Source organism: Balaenoptera musculus, chromosome 9 (assembly GCF_009873245.2).
Source record: "Balaenoptera musculus isolate JJ_BM4_2016_0621 chromosome 9, mBalMus1.pri.v3, whole genome shotgun sequence".
NCBI lineage: Eukaryota > Metazoa > Chordata > Mammalia > Artiodactyla > Balaenopteridae > Balaenoptera > Balaenoptera musculus.
The window spans coordinates 93,445,909-93,464,430 of record NC_045793.1 but is presented as its reverse complement, the minus strand read 5'-3'; the positions used below and the strand labels follow the sequence as shown (position 1 = coordinate 93,464,430).

Here is an 18,522-nt window from a genome sequence, read left to right as displayed (position 1 = left end):
CAAACTGTATACATATAATTTAAAATAGGGGTTGGCAAACTTTTCTGTAAGGGGCTGGAAGTAAATATTTTAAACTTTGTATGCTACATACTGTTTCTGCTGAGTATTTTTCCTTTTATTTCTGTTTTTCCTTCCCTCTCTTCCTCCCTCCCTCCTTTTCATTTTTTCAAGGCTTCAAAAATATAAAAACTATTTTTAGCTTCCAGGCCATAAACAAAACAGACCAGGGGCCGGGCTGTAGTTTGCCACCCCTGATTTAAATTATACAATACATTGATTTTAATATGCTCGAGAGAAGAAGAGCATGTGACACTTTTGCAAAGTATTATTAAGCAACAGTGAAATATGTTACTAATATGTGATCAGAAACACAAGACCTACTGTGGGTGTTGCCCAGATTAGCCATTGGGCATTACTGGCTCTGTGCTTCTGTCAGAGATAGATAGAAGGAACCTGTGAGTAGAGTTACAGAGAGTGGGTCATTGAAACCATATTAAAACTATATTAGTTTCCTTCCTTTCTTTGTCCTCGAATAAAACTTTATTGAAGAATAGCGTCGGAGAATATAAGTAATGGTTGCTATATGTCATTGAAGTTAATTTCTATCGCTTAAGTCACAGGGTAGGTTGTGTGCATTCCATCTTCAGTGCTACACGGCTAATTTAGCAAAAGTACCATATAGTGAATGATGTGTGATGAAGAGTTTTCTATCAGATGAATAAAATAACCTGTGAATTTCTTTTCTAGATATGCTCGGTGAAGGAAAGGCATGCCAGTGAAATGAGGGACTTGCCAAGCCGATACGTTGAAATAGGTATGCCTTCTGTGGTGTAAACCTTCAGAAGAGAATCCATGTTATGAAGGGGGTCCTAAGGCCGTGTTCTTCAGGGCTCATCATTGGTACCTTGATGAAATAGATCAAGAAACTTCTAAGTTTTGAAATTTGGCTGTAGAGACCCTTTATTCTAACTATTTCTAATTTTTACACAATAATATTGTAGTTGGCTTTGAAGTTGAATAACCTTGGGCTTGGGTTCTGGTTCTGTTATTTACCACCTGGACTTTGGACAAATTTCTGCGTGCCTCAGTCATTTTCATCTATAAAATACAGAGAAGAATACCTGTCTCACAGGTTGTTCGTCAAAATTCCAAGCATGCGTGCACAGCTCATAATACAGTACTCACACTTGGAATTGTCAACGTGTGCCTTCTAAATATTTATTTCCCTCATCACTGGTCTGGTCCAAACTGCCATAGTCTTATCTGGATCACTGCAGCAGCCTCCTAACTGGTCCATCTCTTTCCACTGTGAATTACTGCACTCTAGTCCCCCGCACTGCAGTCAAAATACAAATCAGTTGGTGTCACCACCCTTCAGTCCCTTCCCATTGTTCTCAGGATAAAGATGAGACTCCTTAACTTGACCATGGGGATCTGTGTTGGCCGTCACCTGCCTTTCTAGCTTCAGCTCATAACAAGCTTCTCCTTGGTCTCTGTGCTCCAGTCACACTGGCCTTCTTCCATCTACCCGTGCTGCTGCTTCCCATCTCTCTAGAATGCTCTTTTGCCTCTTTTTACTTCATGGGCCCCTTATCATCTTTAATCATACCTCAGCTCAAGTGTTGCTTTTGTGGGAAGGCCCACTGGTCCTCCCTAAGCAGGTCAAATCCCCCCATGATAGGCATGTAGCACGTCCCTTTCCAGCCCTTGTTTGAGTTGCAGCGATCGTGTGATTATTCAGTGCATTTCTGTCTCTTCCACCAGACTATAACCTCCTTGTTTTTGCTCAGTGTTTGTATCTCAGGGACCTGGCACCATACCTGGCACATAGTAGGTGCTAAATAATATTGGGTTGAATGAATCAGTGACTCTGGAAACAACTATTCAGGAAAAGTATGCCAAGGAGGCTATGCCACTACTTTTAAATTTTTTTTTAATTAATTAATTAATTTATTTATGGCTGTGTTGGGTCTTCGTTTCTGTGCGAGGGCTTTCTCTAGTTGTGGCAAGCGGGGGCCACTCTTCATCGCGGTGCGCGGGCCTCTCACTGTCGCGGCCTCTCTTGTTGCGGAGCACAGGCTCCAGACGCGCACGCTCAGTAGTTGTGGCTCACGGGCCTAGCCGCTCCGCGGCATGTGGGATCTTCCCGGACCGGGGCACGAACCCATGTCCCCTGCATTGGCAGGCGGATTCCTAACCACTGCACCACCAGGGAAGCCCCTGCCACTACTTTTATAACTTAGTTTTAGGACCTAGTGCCAAAGTTACTCAAACAGAAAGGGTGAGAATTGACTGACTTTTGTCAGTTAAGCAGAGTAAAAGCTCTTTTTGTATTATTTAGAGCTGAGCAATAGGAGACAGTTTTGTGGCAGAGAAGGTGTGCCATGTTATATGTCAGCTGAAAAGTTTACCCATTTGGATGGTGGATGGGGACTATACATTTGATGGGTTGTTATAACAGGATGAAGCTGAGATAAATCATTTGCACATGACTGTACTTTTTTTTTTTTAATTAATCTTTATTTTTTTATTTATTTATGGCTGCGTTGGGTCTCCGTTTCTGCACGCGGGCTTTCTCTAGTTACGGCGAGCGGGGGCTACTCTTCGTTGCGGTGCGCAGGCTTCTCATTGCGGTGGCTTCTCTTGTTGCGGAGCACGGGCTCTAGGCGCATGGGCTTCAGTAGTTGCGGCACGTGGACTCAGTAGTTGTGGCTTATGGGCTTAGTTGCTCTGCAGCATGTGGGATCTTCCTGGACCAGGGCTCGAACCTGTGTCCCCTGCATTGGCAGGTGGATTCTTAACCACAGCGCCACCAGGGAAGTCCCATGACTGTACTTTCATAAACAGAGAAAGATGTACCCACCAGGCAAATATGGTTGTAGCATTTAAATCTGGGATATTTTATACTTGAAGTCGGAAGTTGGCGGTAGGGTTTTAATAGTTTTGCTGTTCTTTTGTTTGTTTTGCCTTAGAAGGATAAATACATAAATTCATAGTTTGGATTTCTCAGGGTCTGGACAAAATAGGTAAATACAGAATATAATGATACTGAGGAACTAGATAAGACTGAGAACTAGAAGATAAAGATAATTATTTCAGTATCTCTCTATTTTCTGCCCCTCCCCTGCCTACCAGAATAAAACCTGAACATCTCAATGCATACTGTCCTGAGAGATAAGTATTAGAATATTTTAAATACAGATGAGTTTTAAAAAAGGCCAGAACTCTGGGAACTTTAGGATGTAAAACTTGCCAGGAAGGCATAAAAATGCAGCAATGTCATCTTCTCTCCTTAGTTGGTGTTTATTGCTCGCATACTAGGTACGGGGCATTGTGCTATGTGCATTACCTGCTTTAGTTCACTGTCACAGCAGCCCTTTGAAGGTCGAGTAGTAGGCTTCTTATTCTATAGATGAAGAAAACGGAGGCTCAGGGTGGAAAACAACCTGTCCAAGGTCTTACTGCTGTGGCATCAAAATGGATAGAATCTAACCCTGCAGAACAACCCAGCAGGGAGGCCAGGCAGTTTGCCAAATGCTGTCTGATCTTGATAAGGTTGCTTTATCTCCCTAAGCCAGACTTTCCTCACCTATAAAATGGAGGTGAGGGACTTCCCTGGCCATCCAGCGGTTAAGACTCCGCGCTTCCATTGCAGTGGGTGTGGGTTCAATCCCGGGTCAGGGAACTAAGTTCCCACACGCCGTGCAGTGTGGCCAAAAATTTTTTTAAAAATAAAAAATTTAAAAAGTAAAATGGAGATAAGACCTACTGTCTCAGATAGTTGGGAGAATTAGACATGATTCTGAGGTCTGTAACACTGTCCTTGGCACACAGTAGGTGTTCACTGAATCACCTTGGTTATTATCACCGTGCAGACTTCCATCCCAGCTCCGTGACTGCTAATAGCTGGCCCAGTGGTGGCCCTAGAGCCCTGGGATCACATTATTAAAGTGTGTTTTGTCTGTACTACAATTTCCATGAAATAGACCGTGTGTGGGTACTAACAATATCATATTACGGACATTTTACTACTATGGTTAATGGTTAAGTACCATTTTTTCCCCTCTTGAGAGCAAACCTTTAAGAATATAAACCATTTCCACAGCAGGAGGCAAAGTGGTTTAGATAAGAGTCCTTGACTAGAATAAAGGAAAAGAGAAATATTAGGAGGTCTGGATTACAATTTGCTTTATGACAGTGCAAGCCACTGTTCTTTAGTAAATGAGGTGAAAATGACATTGAGATGAAAGAAATATCTATGGCTGTACATTACATTTCTTAGAAGCCAGATGTTTATAACTCTTCCTTTTAAGTCAGAATCTCGAAAACAATGCAAAAGTTATTCCTCTCAATAAGATATTCTTGTAAATGAAAGCTAATAATGATAATAAAGATGAAACTTACTGGCCAATCTCTAATCCATGAAGACATAAGGTTACATAAGGTTTGGGGGATGTCATTTCTTCTTCCAAATTACAGTTTTAAAAGTAGGTTGTGGTCCATGCCTGCTGTACTTACTGTAACTTAATGTGGGTCTCTTACTGTCACAGGACTCCCTAACTCTCTGGCACTTTTTACCAAAGTCGTCCCTGGTCTTAATGGAATGGTAGTTGGGAGCTGATACTATGTTGTTGGGAAATGAAGCCAATATTGGTGTGTCATTTTGGGGGCATCTACTGCCAGGGGCAGATAACTTACATGCAAGGAATTAATGATTGACTCCCTAGTCTTGATTTCATATGGAAGTCTATTTCAAAAAAATAATAATAATCAAGAGAAAAGCTACATGGGAATCTACATAAAATGACAGAGAGAAGCCAGGAAGAAAGAGAAGGAGAAGGAAATAAGGGACATCTTTTTCACTTTAATTAAGCGGGGTCCGTATTGTCAGTTTATTATATGCTGTGGCTCTATTTAGTACATTGTTCTATTTTCAGCCTCTTGATTGACTTGGAAATTGAAGGCCTTTTTGCATGGTGGAAGAGAGCTGTGAAATTAATGCCTTTCTTAGATCTAAGTATCTTTATCCACCTGTTAGCATTCTGACCCAGACACACAGGTTCCAGCAGTGGGACAGTTCTCCCGTGCATGTGAGGGACAAGGTTCACCTCCGTGTCTAAGTCTCAGTAGAAATCAGGACAGTTCAAGGTGTCCTTAAGGATCTAGCTCTGTATGGTTTTCTGTTCTGTTAGAATTCAGTTTGGTTCTCTCTAATCTATGAATTCTTTTGTTCTGCATTGAATTTTTTCCCCAACATTTTTAATGAAAATTATTAAACCTACAAAAAACTAAAGAATTTTACTGGATCTGTTTACTCGCCTTCTTGATTCCACAGTTAAGATTTTATTATACTTGTTTTATTACGCATCTGTTCCTCCATCCATTTGTCACTCAGTGCTGGAGACTCAAATACTTGTTGGAAGTGGAGTTAATAAATTTTCTCTACCGTAAGTAGCGGTAAGAAATCGGAAGCACCTGAAGTAAGAAGTATATTTTGTTCATTTTATAACAACTACCACCAGCCACATGCTTAACTACATTACAAACAGAATTCTGTTTAATCTTCACAATGGTCCCAGTGGGTAGGGCTGCTATCCCATTTTATAGGTGAAGAAGCTGAGGTTCAGAGGGCTCAAGTAACCTGCTCAAGATGAGGACATTCAGAAGCAAAGAAGGCAGCATCTGAACACAGATAAGCCTAGTTTCAAAGCTGTTGCTCCCCACTGCTGTGCCATGCGTTCGTCCATGCACGCCCTCCGCCTAACCCCAAGCCCTCATTTGCAGCCAAAGTAACTGATGAGAAGAAAAGCAGCTTGCTCCAGGCACTCAGGTACCAACCATGGGGCAGAAATTCTCCACAGACCCTTTAAATATGCAGTGATGATGTCTGCTCCCCTCTTCTTCAAACAGCCAGATGAAATGGACATGCAGTAGATTTGTTTTTTTATTTTGGTTCAAGTGAAGTATCTCCTTTAGAAAAATAGAAATTTTATTTCCCCTTGTTGTATTCTGGGACTGACAGCCGTTCATCGTTTCTCCTCCAAATGCTTAGGGAATCTCTAGAACCTAGTTGCCTTGGATGGCTATCAAAATTGTTTCTAAGGAAAGGAAGTCAAATCCAGACGGTGATGTGATTCTTTCAGCCCTTTTGTGTGCTCTTTCTTAGTGTTTGGCTTAAGTTTAGTTGATGCATCAAGGTAGTTTTGGATTTTTTTGTTGGGGTGGGTGGTTAGGTCTCTGAATGTGTGTATGTATGTATGTGTTTATTTTTAAATTTTATTTTATTGTGGTAAGGACACTTCACATGAGATCTACCCTCTTAACAAAATTTTAAGTGTACGTACAGTACACTTTGTGCCCGTTGATTAGCAACTTTCTTTTTCCCCCTCCCCCCAGCCTTTACAACCTATTTTACATTTGGTAGTGTATATATGTCCATTTGTCCATTTGTGTATCTATTTTACATTTGGTAGTGTATACATGTCCCTGCCACTCTCTCACCCTGTCACATCTTACCCCTCCCCCTCCCCATATCCTCAAGTCCATTCTCTAGTAGGTCTGTGTCTTTATTCCCGTCTTGACACTAGGTTCTTCATGACCTTTTTTTTCCCCTTAGATTCCATATATATGTGTTAGCATACTGTATTTGTTTTCTCTTTCTGACTTACTTCACTCTGTATGACAGACTCTAACTCCATCCACCTCACTACAAATACCTCCATTTCATTTCTTTTTATGGCTGAGTAATATTCCATTGTATATATGTGCCACATCTTCTTTATCCATTCATCCAATGACGGACACTTAGGTTGCTTCCATGTCCTGGCTATTGTAAATAGAGCTGCAATGAACATTTTGGTACAAGACTCTTTTTGAATTATGGTTTTCTCAGGGTATATGCCCAGTAGTGGGATTGCTGGGTCGTATGGTAGTTCTATTTTTAGTTTTTTAAGGAACCTCCATACTGTTCTCCATAGTGGCTGTATCAATTTACATTCCCACCAACAGTCTATTATGTTCTTAATTAAAGAACAGGAAGTTTTCTGTGTTATTAATGCAAGCTCTTGAGGACAGAAATCAGGATGTAGAGGAGGAAAGATTTGGGTAGAATTGTTTTCTAGTTTCTCTGATCTGTATCTTATGGCTCATTCATATAAACCAAAGCCTTGATGTAGATTTGGTTACCTTTAGGAGGGATACTGTGTGATGCTCCTTGTCAGTGAGCCTAGGCAGCCCCTTTGGCGTCTCAAATGGGGAGAATACCTCGTTCACCCACCATTTCTTAGATGATGCTCTCCCTCGGGTGCCTATGGCAGACAAGCCCATCAAAGGCTCCATGTGATTCCCATGAAACAGTCTCTGTATGTAGCATCTTTGATTGCTCTTCATCCAAGTTGCTGTATGCGTAGCATTTCAACGATGGAATGCAATTTAGTAAAAAAACACAAGTCCATCTCTACCAAAGAGTTTATGCAACCTCAGGAGTGCTGGCCTCCAAAACCTCCTGTTAACAGGCCTGTATGTCTTCATGAATGTGAAGCTATCACCTCTTTGATCAGTAGGTCATGTGTGGCCCACACTGTTCAATAGCATCTGCACATTCCAACCCTCCCATCTCTCCCCCCTCCCCGCTGCCCACCCCCTACATTCATAGGCAGCACTGGGGAAGCTTCTCCAGAACCTTCTGTGCCTGGCTACACGCTGCATGTGCTCGTCTCTGAACACATGGTTGTGGGAAGTTCTCTACGCATGTGCTTCATGAGAATATTGATCACATCACCACTTTACCAAAAATTATTTTCAAGTGCCTGGATAAGAATATTCAGTTCAGGTTCAGCGGGTGAGAAAACAAGTCTTCGTGGCAGAGCTGGCACCATTTGGACTCCCATTGTATGGGCTCTGTCCAGGGCACCCTGACCACCTATGCGATCCCACCCGGGACAAAGCTTAAGAAATGTTATCCTTTTTAATATTTATGTTATTAACTACTTAGTGTTTTTTTGATTATCCTCAGTCTCATTTTGGTGTGAAAATAAAATTTTGAAAACAGTTAAGTAAGGAGCAGGCATTAAAGATCAGCAGAGTCAAGTAACACTAAGTGATTTACGAGGAGGATGGAGAGGAGGAAGAAGAAAAATTCAGTACCCCCTCAGTTTATGTGTTATGGGTTTTATTTCTATTCTGATACCTTTATTTATACATGTGAAAAGTCATACCCACAGAAATTAAAATGAATTATCCAAGTTCAGTGTAATTGCAGTTATAACCCAGATTTCCTAACTTCCCATTCAATATTGTTTCCAGTATGCTATACTGACTTCCCCTGCTTTGGAAAAGATGGTCATTTTATCATAAAAGTTAACTAAACCTGAAGCTAATACCACAGAACTGTGGAGAAGAACTGAATCAAGAAACTTAGAAAAAGTGGTGGGTTCAAATGAGAGTTTACTCTCAAATGAATCTGTAAGTGCCATGTATGATTCCTGGAAGAGTCTTTTCCTGGCACTAATATTGTATCAGTTGGCTTTGCTGCATAACAAACCATCCCAAAACTTAGTTGCTTAAAACAACAGTCATTTATTATAAATATTACAACAGCTAGTCATTAGAATCATACTGTAGCAATATTTGTACTTCTACCATTGAGCCTTCTATAAGATCTTTGAGGTCCATTATAATTAAATCTATATACCTCTTAGGTGATGCAATAAAAGAAACAGAACTTCTTCTACGTTTTAATGACTATCTTTTAAAAGGAAAGAGAAATTTCTTATTTTCTCTGACCTTTATTTCACTGAAGAATTAATGGAGTTTCATCATAATGTAATGTGTATCTACACTTTTTTTCTTTTAAGTCTGGATATAATGTTTATTAAATGTTAAAAAAGGAGTAATAGTTTCATAATTACAAATAGCATTTCTTGTGACCATCATACCACTGTAATGCCCTAATTGTGAAAGATTGAAATTTATGTTTAAATTATTTAAAAAGTATTTTTGTCATTAGTAATATTTTTAAATTATTTAAAATATTTAATTTTTTAAAATTTAAAATTATTGTTACCAATAATCGTTTACACTGGGTTTTATGGATTTCAAAGTGTCTTCATGGGATTTAACTCTGTCATTTTTAAACTAACCTAGATAGTGTCACTCTTCACCATTCATGCTGCTGTTATTGTCGAGTTTGCTTTGTATTTGTAAGAGAAATTTTCAAGTGTAAGTTCCCAGATATTCTTTTGGGCTACTGATTATTGTGCAGAAAGTATGTTTATCTCTGCCCCCTTTTTGTTAGATTTCTAAAATGAGTCCATCCTGCGTTTTCGTAGTCGACGTGTCCTTTCCTTTGTGTGCTGCTTTTTGCTGCTAACGGTGAATCTTCTCTCCCTTTTGTTTGCAGTGTCTCAGTTTGAAACTGAATTCTACATCAGTGGACTGGCACCTCTCTGTGATCAGCTTGTTGTACTTTCCTATGTAAAGGAGGTTTCCGAAAAAACGGTAATTTTGTTTTCGCCCCAAATACAATAGGGTGGGTTCATTTGTAGCATTTTTACCCAGATGAAGTTGCCCATGAAAGGACTCAGCTCCAGTCTGAACAGAACTTCCTGACCTATAAAACCACGTCAGCAGAGATTACCCTGCAGGCTTCATGTATTTACATTTCAGAAGCTCCACTCATTGGTTGCCTTTGTTCCTTTTGCCAAGCAAAGGGGAGTCTTTTTTTTTTTTTTTTTTTGCCTTCCCTTTTTTTCCATCTCTCTTGGTATTTCAGTCGAAAGGAATGAAGGATTCCTCTTGCCAAAAGGCCAAGAAACTAAACTGACCCTGTGCATTAGCAGAAATGACAGCAATGAAGTTGATCTGTAGCATCAGCAGGGGTCCCTGTGGTCAGAGTGAATTACAGAGAGGGTGGTCCATTATTTCCTGTGGTCCAGATATATCTGTTTACTTCCCAGTGGCCCAGTGATTCTGAGTAGCTTGATTCTTGCTTTGAAATTAGATGGTTGCTAAGTCTCGGTTATCACTGCAAATGATGGTATGAAATGTACGGCTCATAGGAAGCAGCAGAGAATCTGCATTTCATTATACGTGATTTTGGAATGAAGCCTGTTACAGTGTCCAGTGGAGGGGCCTGCGTACTGAGTCTTTCTTTGAAGCCCAGGTCGGCCCCATTCCCAGAGTCCAGAGCTCCTGTCAGGAAGGGGCCAGGGGTGGCTTCAAGGCATAAACAAGGAGAGTTTATTGTAAAGGATTTTCTTTGGGATGCTGTGTTATAAAAGAAATGCGATTGATCGTCTAGCCCTTTACGGTGAGTGGGTTCTCCTTGTCTGTATCCTCTCTCTCTCTCTTTTTTTTTTTTTTTTTTTTTTTTCCTTTTCAAATAGCAAGGAATAAAATGGGGAGAAAAACCCTGGGAGTCCCAGTTTTGAAGTGATAGCTGCTCTCCAGCATTTCTCTGAGCGAGCTCTTGCATCAGGAAGCCATCGCTATAGTAACCTGGAGCTCTGGGTGCCCATGTTGCTAGGCAATGGGATGCAGTAGACTTAAGTGAACACTCAAACCTGCTAAAATCAATAGGGCTGGCTTCTAGCCCTGTGCAGGACATCAGTTTATTATTATTTTATTTATTTATTTTTTTTGAAAATAAAGAAAAGCTTTGGCTCCGGAGGGAGTAAATACAGTGCTTTTTGATGAGGAATGTGGGGAGCATTCAGGATGTGATTGAAAGACATAAGGAAAGAGGCAGTAAAATGACAAAGGGAAGGCCTAATAAACAGTTGACCAAAAAAAGAAAGGAAAGAAACCTTTGTTAATAAGAGAGAGTATTGGAAAGGAGTAAAAACCAAGAAAAGCCAACCTCAAAGAGCAAATTAGAAAATGGAATTTTTTCAGAGGAAGAAGTGAGGGTCTTGGAGGTGCTTTAAAAATGTGTGTGTCAGTGTATATAACTCTTCATTTTCTCTAACACCAGAGGACACCTGAAATCCTTAAATACAGAAAGAACTGATCAAATTAAGGCAGAAGGAATAAAGAAGCAAGCTTGGGGCCAACCACGCCCCCCTTTTCTTTTTCACATCAAAAAGTTTAACTGCAACAGTAAACAGAATTCGTTTTTATATCAGTTGTAATGTTATCCCAGCATATTTTCCTCATTACACCTCTGACATATGTGCCTGTTCCCACACAGTTGCAGTGATAGTTACAAGCTCTTCTGTGTGGCCGTAATTTTAGGAGCACCGTCCCATTCTCTCTGCATATGGCTGTGCAGTCTCCCATCATCGTTCTGGTGGTTGTGAACTGTTTCATCTGCTTGATAGAACCTAATTTATGAAGCTGTTCCCTTAATGTTTTGTTTTTCTTCCATTCATTAATAAAGCACCTGTGTTAAGAATGGTGCTCAGCATGGAGTATCAATGATCAACAAGACCAAATTCCTGCTCCTAGGCAGTTCACGCATAAGCAGGGCTGTTAGACCAGTGAACAAAAGTTGTAAAATAATGATAAGATGGATTTCTCATCCATCACCTTGCTGATGGATTTCTTACACATATGAAGGAGCTATTTATATGGTCTAGCAAGGTGATTTTCTTTCAACATTATTTGGTTCAATTTTTTTTCTATTTTGCTATTCCAATTTTGATATTTTTTGTCATTGTTATAGCTGTTAATTTTTTAAATTGTCAAATTTTTCAGTTTTTTCCTTTTTGTTGTTTTAAAAGCAAGATATTTGTCATTTCTCCACAGATCTGATAAATTATCCTGTATATTCACTGGGGTTTTTTTCTCTAATAGTGGATCTTTCATAATTGCTTTTTCTTTTGGACTGTTTTAAATATATGAGATGCAAAGCTGATGTAATCGCTTCTCAATTAACCTAACAAAATTGATCAAAGGAATCTTCGAGGCTTACTGTTTTACTGGGGAACCTTGGAGAGTTGGGAGTAGTTCTGGATTCCTTTCATTCTGTTCCTTTCATCTGTTCCTTTCATCTGTATTCTCTATACCAGTGCCACACTGCTTTAGGTCTTACTGCTTTAGGTCTTGCTGCTTTGGAAAATAAAGTGTATCTTTCATGCCTCTGTACTGAATATTCAAAGAGCTTGAGTTTTATAGTAAAACAAACTTGATTTCAAATCCATAGTCCCAGTTTCTCCACAAATCCCAGTCTCACCGTTTACTTATATAACTTTGACCTCAGTAAACTTTTTGATCCTCAGTTCCTTCATCTGCAATATTAGGAAGAACAGTACTTACTGAAGGGTGATTTAAGGACTCAGCGAGAAGAATCTGTGGACAGTCACCTACTAGGCTAGTGAAATAGTCATAGGCCCTCAATAAAACATCTTTTCCCCTTCTATCTTGATCTAGAACGGCAGTGTCCAAAACTGTAGTCATTAAGCTTATGTGCCTATCCAAGTTGAAATTAATGAAAATGAAATAAAATTTAAAACTCAGTTTCTCAGGCACAGTCATCACATTTCAGGTGTCCGATTGCCACTCGTGACTCATGTCTACCACGCTGGGCAGTGCAGACACAGAACATCTACATCAGCTCAGCAAGTTTTGCTGTAGACGTAACTCTTATTAGTCTCTGGCTTTTCAGCATCCCCAGTGAAAGGACTAGTGGTGGCAGTGGTCTGGATCATGGAGCAGTTTATAATGTAATTTTCACTCTCTCTCATATTTGTGAGGAAGATGTAACAGTTATCTAAGGATGTGGTAGCTGTCCCTTGGAGTTGAAAGGGCTGCAGTGGTAGACCGCTGACACAGTACAGTGGTACCTGTCCTGTGTATCTCATCCAAGAGGTCAAAATAAACCACTGCTATGAGGCCATCCACGGCAGGTGGTGAGAAGGGCTTACACCTGCCGAATTTATAAAACCAAAGCACTTAATTATGGCTACCTAGAATTAATTTGTATCATTTTTTTAAAATATGCTGTGACACTTGGCCACTTAGTATCCATGTGATCTTGCACAAGGCAGTACTTTTTTTTTTTTTAATTTATTTATTTATTTTTGGCTGCTTTGGGTCTTCATTGCTGCAGGCGGGCTTTTCTCTAGTTGTGGCGAGCGGGGGCTACTCTTCATTGGTGCGTGGGCTTCTCATTGCGGTGGCTTCTCTTGTTGCAGAGCACGGGCTTCAGTAGTTGTGGCACACGGGCTCAGTAGTTGTGGCTCGTGAGCTCTAGAGCGCAGGCTCAGTAGTTGTAGCGCACGGGCTTAGTTGCTCCATGGCATGTGGGATCCTCCCGGACCAGGGACCGAACCCGTGTCCTCTGCATTGGCAGGCAGATTCTTAACCACTGAGCGACCAGGGAAGTCCCTAATTTGTATCATTTATAGAAATGTAATTCAAATGAGCCTTTCTTTTTCCCCTTAGGAAAGAGAATACTGCGCCAGGCCCAGACTGGATATCATCCAGCCGCTTTCTGAGACTTGTGAAGAGATCTCTTCTGATGCCCTGACTGTGAGGGGCTTTCAGGAAAATGAATGTAGAGATTATCACTTAGGTGAGAGAGATCAAGGATCTGACTCACGTTATTTCTTATATTTATGTTTTTTCCCCTCCACCTGAGTAGCACAACCAGGAATTTAAATTAAGGTGCTGAAAGGCTCTTAGAGCCTATCTGGGCAGGCCTTTTATGTTGACAATGAAGGCGTCAAGGCCCAGAGATGCTGTAGAACTTGCTTGAGTTCCCACAGCAGAAGGGAGGGGTAGAGATGAGGCCAGGACCAAGGTGAGGAGGCTTTGTGGCCTTTGTTCTTGTATTTGGTCTCCTGTCCTATTTCATGTGACACCTGCCTTACACTGATGTCAAGCAGCATGGTTCTCTAGTTGGCGTATCACTCCCAACTTTATATCCCTAGAAGGTGTACTCTGGGTTGCCAGAGAAATTGTCTTTCTTTGACCAAACGCTCAGAGCTTGAAAGAGTGCCTGGTACATACTAGGCTTTCACCGAATATTTGTTGAGTGGATGCATGAATACACTTAGTCACTGCTTGGAAATAAAGGGAGAACCATTGCTTTGTAGTCATACCAGGGGCCTCTGTGTTTTGGTGTCATCATATCCTTGAAAAATACGTTGATGAAAAAATAGAACAGCTTTGGCTGTTGAGAAATTCTTTCCTGCTTTAAAAACAATAGACATGTTTTGAGAATATTTTCAGTTCTCATTTTGGTCAATGAAGAAATATCCTATATCTGTTAGAGCTTTCTTATATGAAGCCCTTGATCGGCTGAGAAATGGGAGTGTATATTCTGGACTTAGCAAAAAGCAAATGTGATTCACAAGTGAAAGCATCCAGTTGAGGTATTTTTTGCTCAGAGCAAACTCTGCTGCACACTTAGAAACCCTTCAGAACAGGTTTTATAATTGAATTCTTCAGGAAACCCTTACCATCGGCATTGTGCACAACATGCTGAAATGATAGATGATGTCTCCAGGGCTTGGGGCATCTGTCATTTATGCTTTAGATGGCCTTGACCTTGAAGAGGAGGAAACATTTATCGCCAACTGTGGGGTGTAATTGTTCTGTAAAAATAGAACTGCTGTAAATGGCCATCAATAAAGTTTATATACAGTAGATAAATTATATACAATAGACATGGAGAATTTTGAGCACTGTCTTTCAGCTGAGGTCAGAACGTTAATACATGAAACAGAATTTTTAAGCCTACCTTATTTTTTTCAAATTTTTTTGGTATTTCCTGCCTCCTTCCCTCTCTTCCTTTCTTCCTCCTTCCTTTCCTTTTTTCATTCAAATCATTTTACGTGTAAATATTTTTTAAAGCACTGGAATAGATTCTGTCATTCTCTACCCTGTCTCCCACCCCTACCTTCAAACACAGCCAAACACATTTATTCCAAAGGTAAGAGAGTTTTCTGTTCGCTCGTAAGTTGGGTAGCCTAACCCTGTCCCCCCAAACCACTGCCAAGGTTTCTACTGTTGAGTCACCCAAGTTATTGCTCTCTTATCTCTAGAATACTCGGAAGGGGAGTCACTCTTTTACATTGTGAGTCCAAGAGATGTTGTCGTAGCCAAGGAACGAGACCAAGATGACCACATCGACTGGCTCCTTGAAAAGAAGAAATATGAAGTAGTCTTGCTTTTACTTCAAAGTATTGACACGTCGGTAACAGAGAGGGGCTAAAAGGGTTTTGTAATAAATCTTTCATGTAGGTGAATTAGCATGTTCTAAGTTAGTAATATGTAGGAGGTCAATAACTTTCCGATACTCTTTTCGGAAGTTAGGGGGAATAAAGACTGCAAGGAGGTTGACTGGCCTTACTGTTCAGTGGAAGAGGAATTGGTGATGGAGGAGGAATTGGTGATGGAGGAGGAATTGGTGATGGAGGGAGGGGTGGGTTAGATCCAGCCTACTGATAAGTTTATTTGGTGGTTTTTCAAGAAAAATAAAATAAAGCTAGTATTTCAGAATCATTCATTTGGATATTTTAGTGAAATCATTTATTTTGTGCTTATATCATGTGTAAAAAGTAAAGCTATCAAACTATACTCAGGAGGGTTTGAACTACCTGTTCAGATGGAATGATGTTGTCCACGTCATTGAGTCTTGGTTCAGACTAATTTGAGTAGATAATGCCCCATCATGGCTTTTTTTAAAAAAGGAAAACATTTTAAAGTTTTAATAGCTGCAAAGGTATTATTGTGTTGGTTTAGTTAGAGAAACTCTCTGGATAGTCTTATATGCTAATCAGCCAAAAACAAACAAAAAATGGTCCACTTATTTGGTGCTTTAAGTTTGTAACAACCTGAAAGGATTTGGAAAAAAAGTTTTTAATTTATAAACTCTTTGGAGTCCAGGTATTGATACCAAGTTCATACCCCAGTTATTACCATTATTGCTTTAGATCCAGCAGCTTCTTAAAGAAATAATTTTGTGTTTCAAACATTTGTGTTAATCATTGTAAACTTACCAAAATAAAAATAAAATCAGAGATTTTCAAAATCTTAGTGTAGTTGTACCTAAATGCATGCATATACGTTACTTTTTATGCTTCATAAAGGAAAAGTGCCCCCTTGATTAATATATGTCATACAGACTTAGAAAGACAGATTTTTTTGTTTGAACATAAGAGATTTTGTTGTATTTTGAGTTGCATCTGAAATGTGATTCCAGTATCCTAATGTGGAAATGAATTCAAATGGAAATAAGAGAAGTCTTCATTTTGGTTGACTGCTTTTGTTTGAGTTTGAATTCAGTGAGGTTCACTCAACCATAACATTAAAAACTCCTGTGCTTGAAGCAAAAGCCATGGGAAAATGGGGCTTATTTATGTAGCCCAGAACTTTAAAACATAATAAATATAGTGTTTATGACCTCAATGTCTCTCTCTCCCACTCTCTCCCCTTTTCCCTTCCTCCTTTTCGACTGCTTTTATCATGCTTATGTAAATACAGGAAGCTCTGATGGCAGCTGAAATTAGCCAAAAGAACATTAAAAGACATAAGATTCTGGTAAGTATGTAATTTTACTATTTGAAATATAACTTTACCTTTCAATAAGTTATAATGAGGCTGAAAGTAATTTGAAAAGAACGGATTCTTGCTACCTTTTGAGAAGTTATTTCAAATGAATTCCCTAACCTGTGAGGTCAAAATAGTTCATTTTATTGAATCAGTTTCTGCTTGTAAACAAGAAACTTGAACACCTACTAGGAGGTAGTTTTAGGTAATTTGGAAACTGGATTTATAAATACACTTTAAATACAAAGCTTTCCAGTTATGCGTGGGGAAGTTTCTTTAAATCACAGGTAAAATCACATTATCATGAAATTTATCAAAAGAGTAGTTTCATAAAACTAGACTGCTTCAGTGTCTCTATAAGAACAGGCTCAATTTATTTTGTTATGGTGACTAATCTAGGACATCAAATATATTTTTATTACATTTTGGACTTGGGAAAAATATTGAGAGTGAAAGCCCATTTCTTTGCTAACTGTGAAAATGAATGTGCAGATGGAAAGCAGAAAAGAAATGTTATCCTCTGAGTGTGAAGGGTCCTTAGAGATCGTCTAGCCCAAGACCCTAGTTTACAGTTGAAAACTGGAAACTTAGTTATTTATGGCTATTTGGGTTCCAGTGCAAAGTCCTAACGCCTACACTTTCCCCACCTTAAACTTCTCTTTAAAACTTCCCAAAAAAGCCTAATTCCCAAAGAGTATGCAAGCAAAATAGTTCAGGAACTAAAAGGGAGAGAGAGAACGAGAGCATCTTATGTTGTTTTATTCATTCAAAATTGTAGAGAATAAGCAAGGATTACCTAGAAATGGAGTATTCCAGCCAGTAGAAGAGTAGAGTTGAAGTAAGCAGGTCAAAAGTAAGACAGGCTTAGCTTAGTCAGTTGTACATTGGGTTTGGTAATATGAAAGTGACAAGTGCATTTTCTGTATATATTATTTATTCTCAACATGCTTGGTGGAGTGAAAGTGAATAGGAGATGATGCAGTTGAGTTGAATATAGACTAAGGCTAGCCTCGAAGTGGAAAAGAGTCAAGACTATGGCTGGGGGCTATGGCATCATGGGGAGGTTTTGGGTGATGGTGGCTATTTCGTGTAAGACATTTAACGTGCTTATGCTTAAGGGAAAAGAGAGAAAATCAGGTTGAGGCTAAAGGAGCACAGAGACAGAGGATGATTTGGGAGGGAGCATGGACATGGGGAGAAAGGTTAGAGAAATTGACTGCAAAAGAGGCATCTCTTCTTTGAACCTGTAGACTCACGGTAGATACAGTGATATGTGATCTATTTTCAGAGAAATAAAGTTAAGCACCTTTTCTTCACTCCGTAGTTCCAACAGATTTGAAATACGATTTCCTACACAGTAGTCATTAAAGTGAAAGTTTAATAAAGTAAGAACTTTGGGTATTTCCCTTCACTCTTGAAATGGGCATGTCCTTTACATTAATCACGCCTGGACATTTTTCTCCTAGGATAAGGCAGGCAGAGAGAGAAATGGGCTCCTGCCATTTCTGCCATCCAGGAAGAAGCTCCACAAAAAATTTTTTGTGCATGAAGTAGAACTTAAAATCCAAGTTTTGTTACATATATTGAGTTCAAGCTTCTCATGCAAATGCTTTTAGGTGGATCTGATCTTTCATAAGAGTCATGAGGAGATCAAGCAAGAGGTGCCCCATCTCTGGTGGCACAGGCCACCTCATATCCTTTCGGGACTCTAAGGTAGAATAAGTGAAGGAGCGTGAATCCTGTGAAGCCAGTCGGTTCAGTGCTTTGAGCTCCAGTCTCCTCATCTGTAAACTCGTGGGTTTGAATGACCTGGTTTTCTGAGCTCATTTTCACTTTGATGTTAACTTTAAATATTGCCCTTTCAAATGATCTGTCATTTCATTTTTCTTACAGCATTTCCTCAGACTTGGTATAGAAGAGACAGGCAGCTCACGTTTTAGGGATGAAAGCACAAGAACCAATTTTATATCCAGTGACAACATGAAATTGTTGGGTCATGTTTCTCTTATCAGAGATTTCTTTGTAGGA

General features: G+C 39.7%; 1 protein-coding gene across 3 annotated transcripts in view; it reads left to right on the top strand.

The window, feature by feature from the left end:
• VPS41 (VPS41 subunit of HOPS complex) overlaps positions 1-18,522 on the top strand; it is a 184,120-nt gene that overhangs the window by 126,860 nt on the left and 38,738 nt on the right. For all 3 annotated transcript variants that reach the window (XR_005021242.1, XM_036863672.1, XM_036863671.1), the window contains exons 10-14: positions 748-814; positions 9,401-9,498; positions 13,384-13,513; positions 14,988-15,103; positions 16,429-16,485. Coding sequence is in view for 2 of the 3 variants with exons in the window: in XM_036863672.1 (XP_036719567.1) it covers positions 748-814; positions 9,401-9,498; positions 13,384-13,513; positions 14,988-15,103; positions 16,429-16,485 (468 nt within the window). In the remaining variant the exon portion in view is untranslated. The remainder of the gene's footprint in view (positions 1-747; positions 815-9,400; positions 9,499-13,383; positions 13,514-14,987; positions 15,104-16,428; positions 16,486-18,522) is intronic.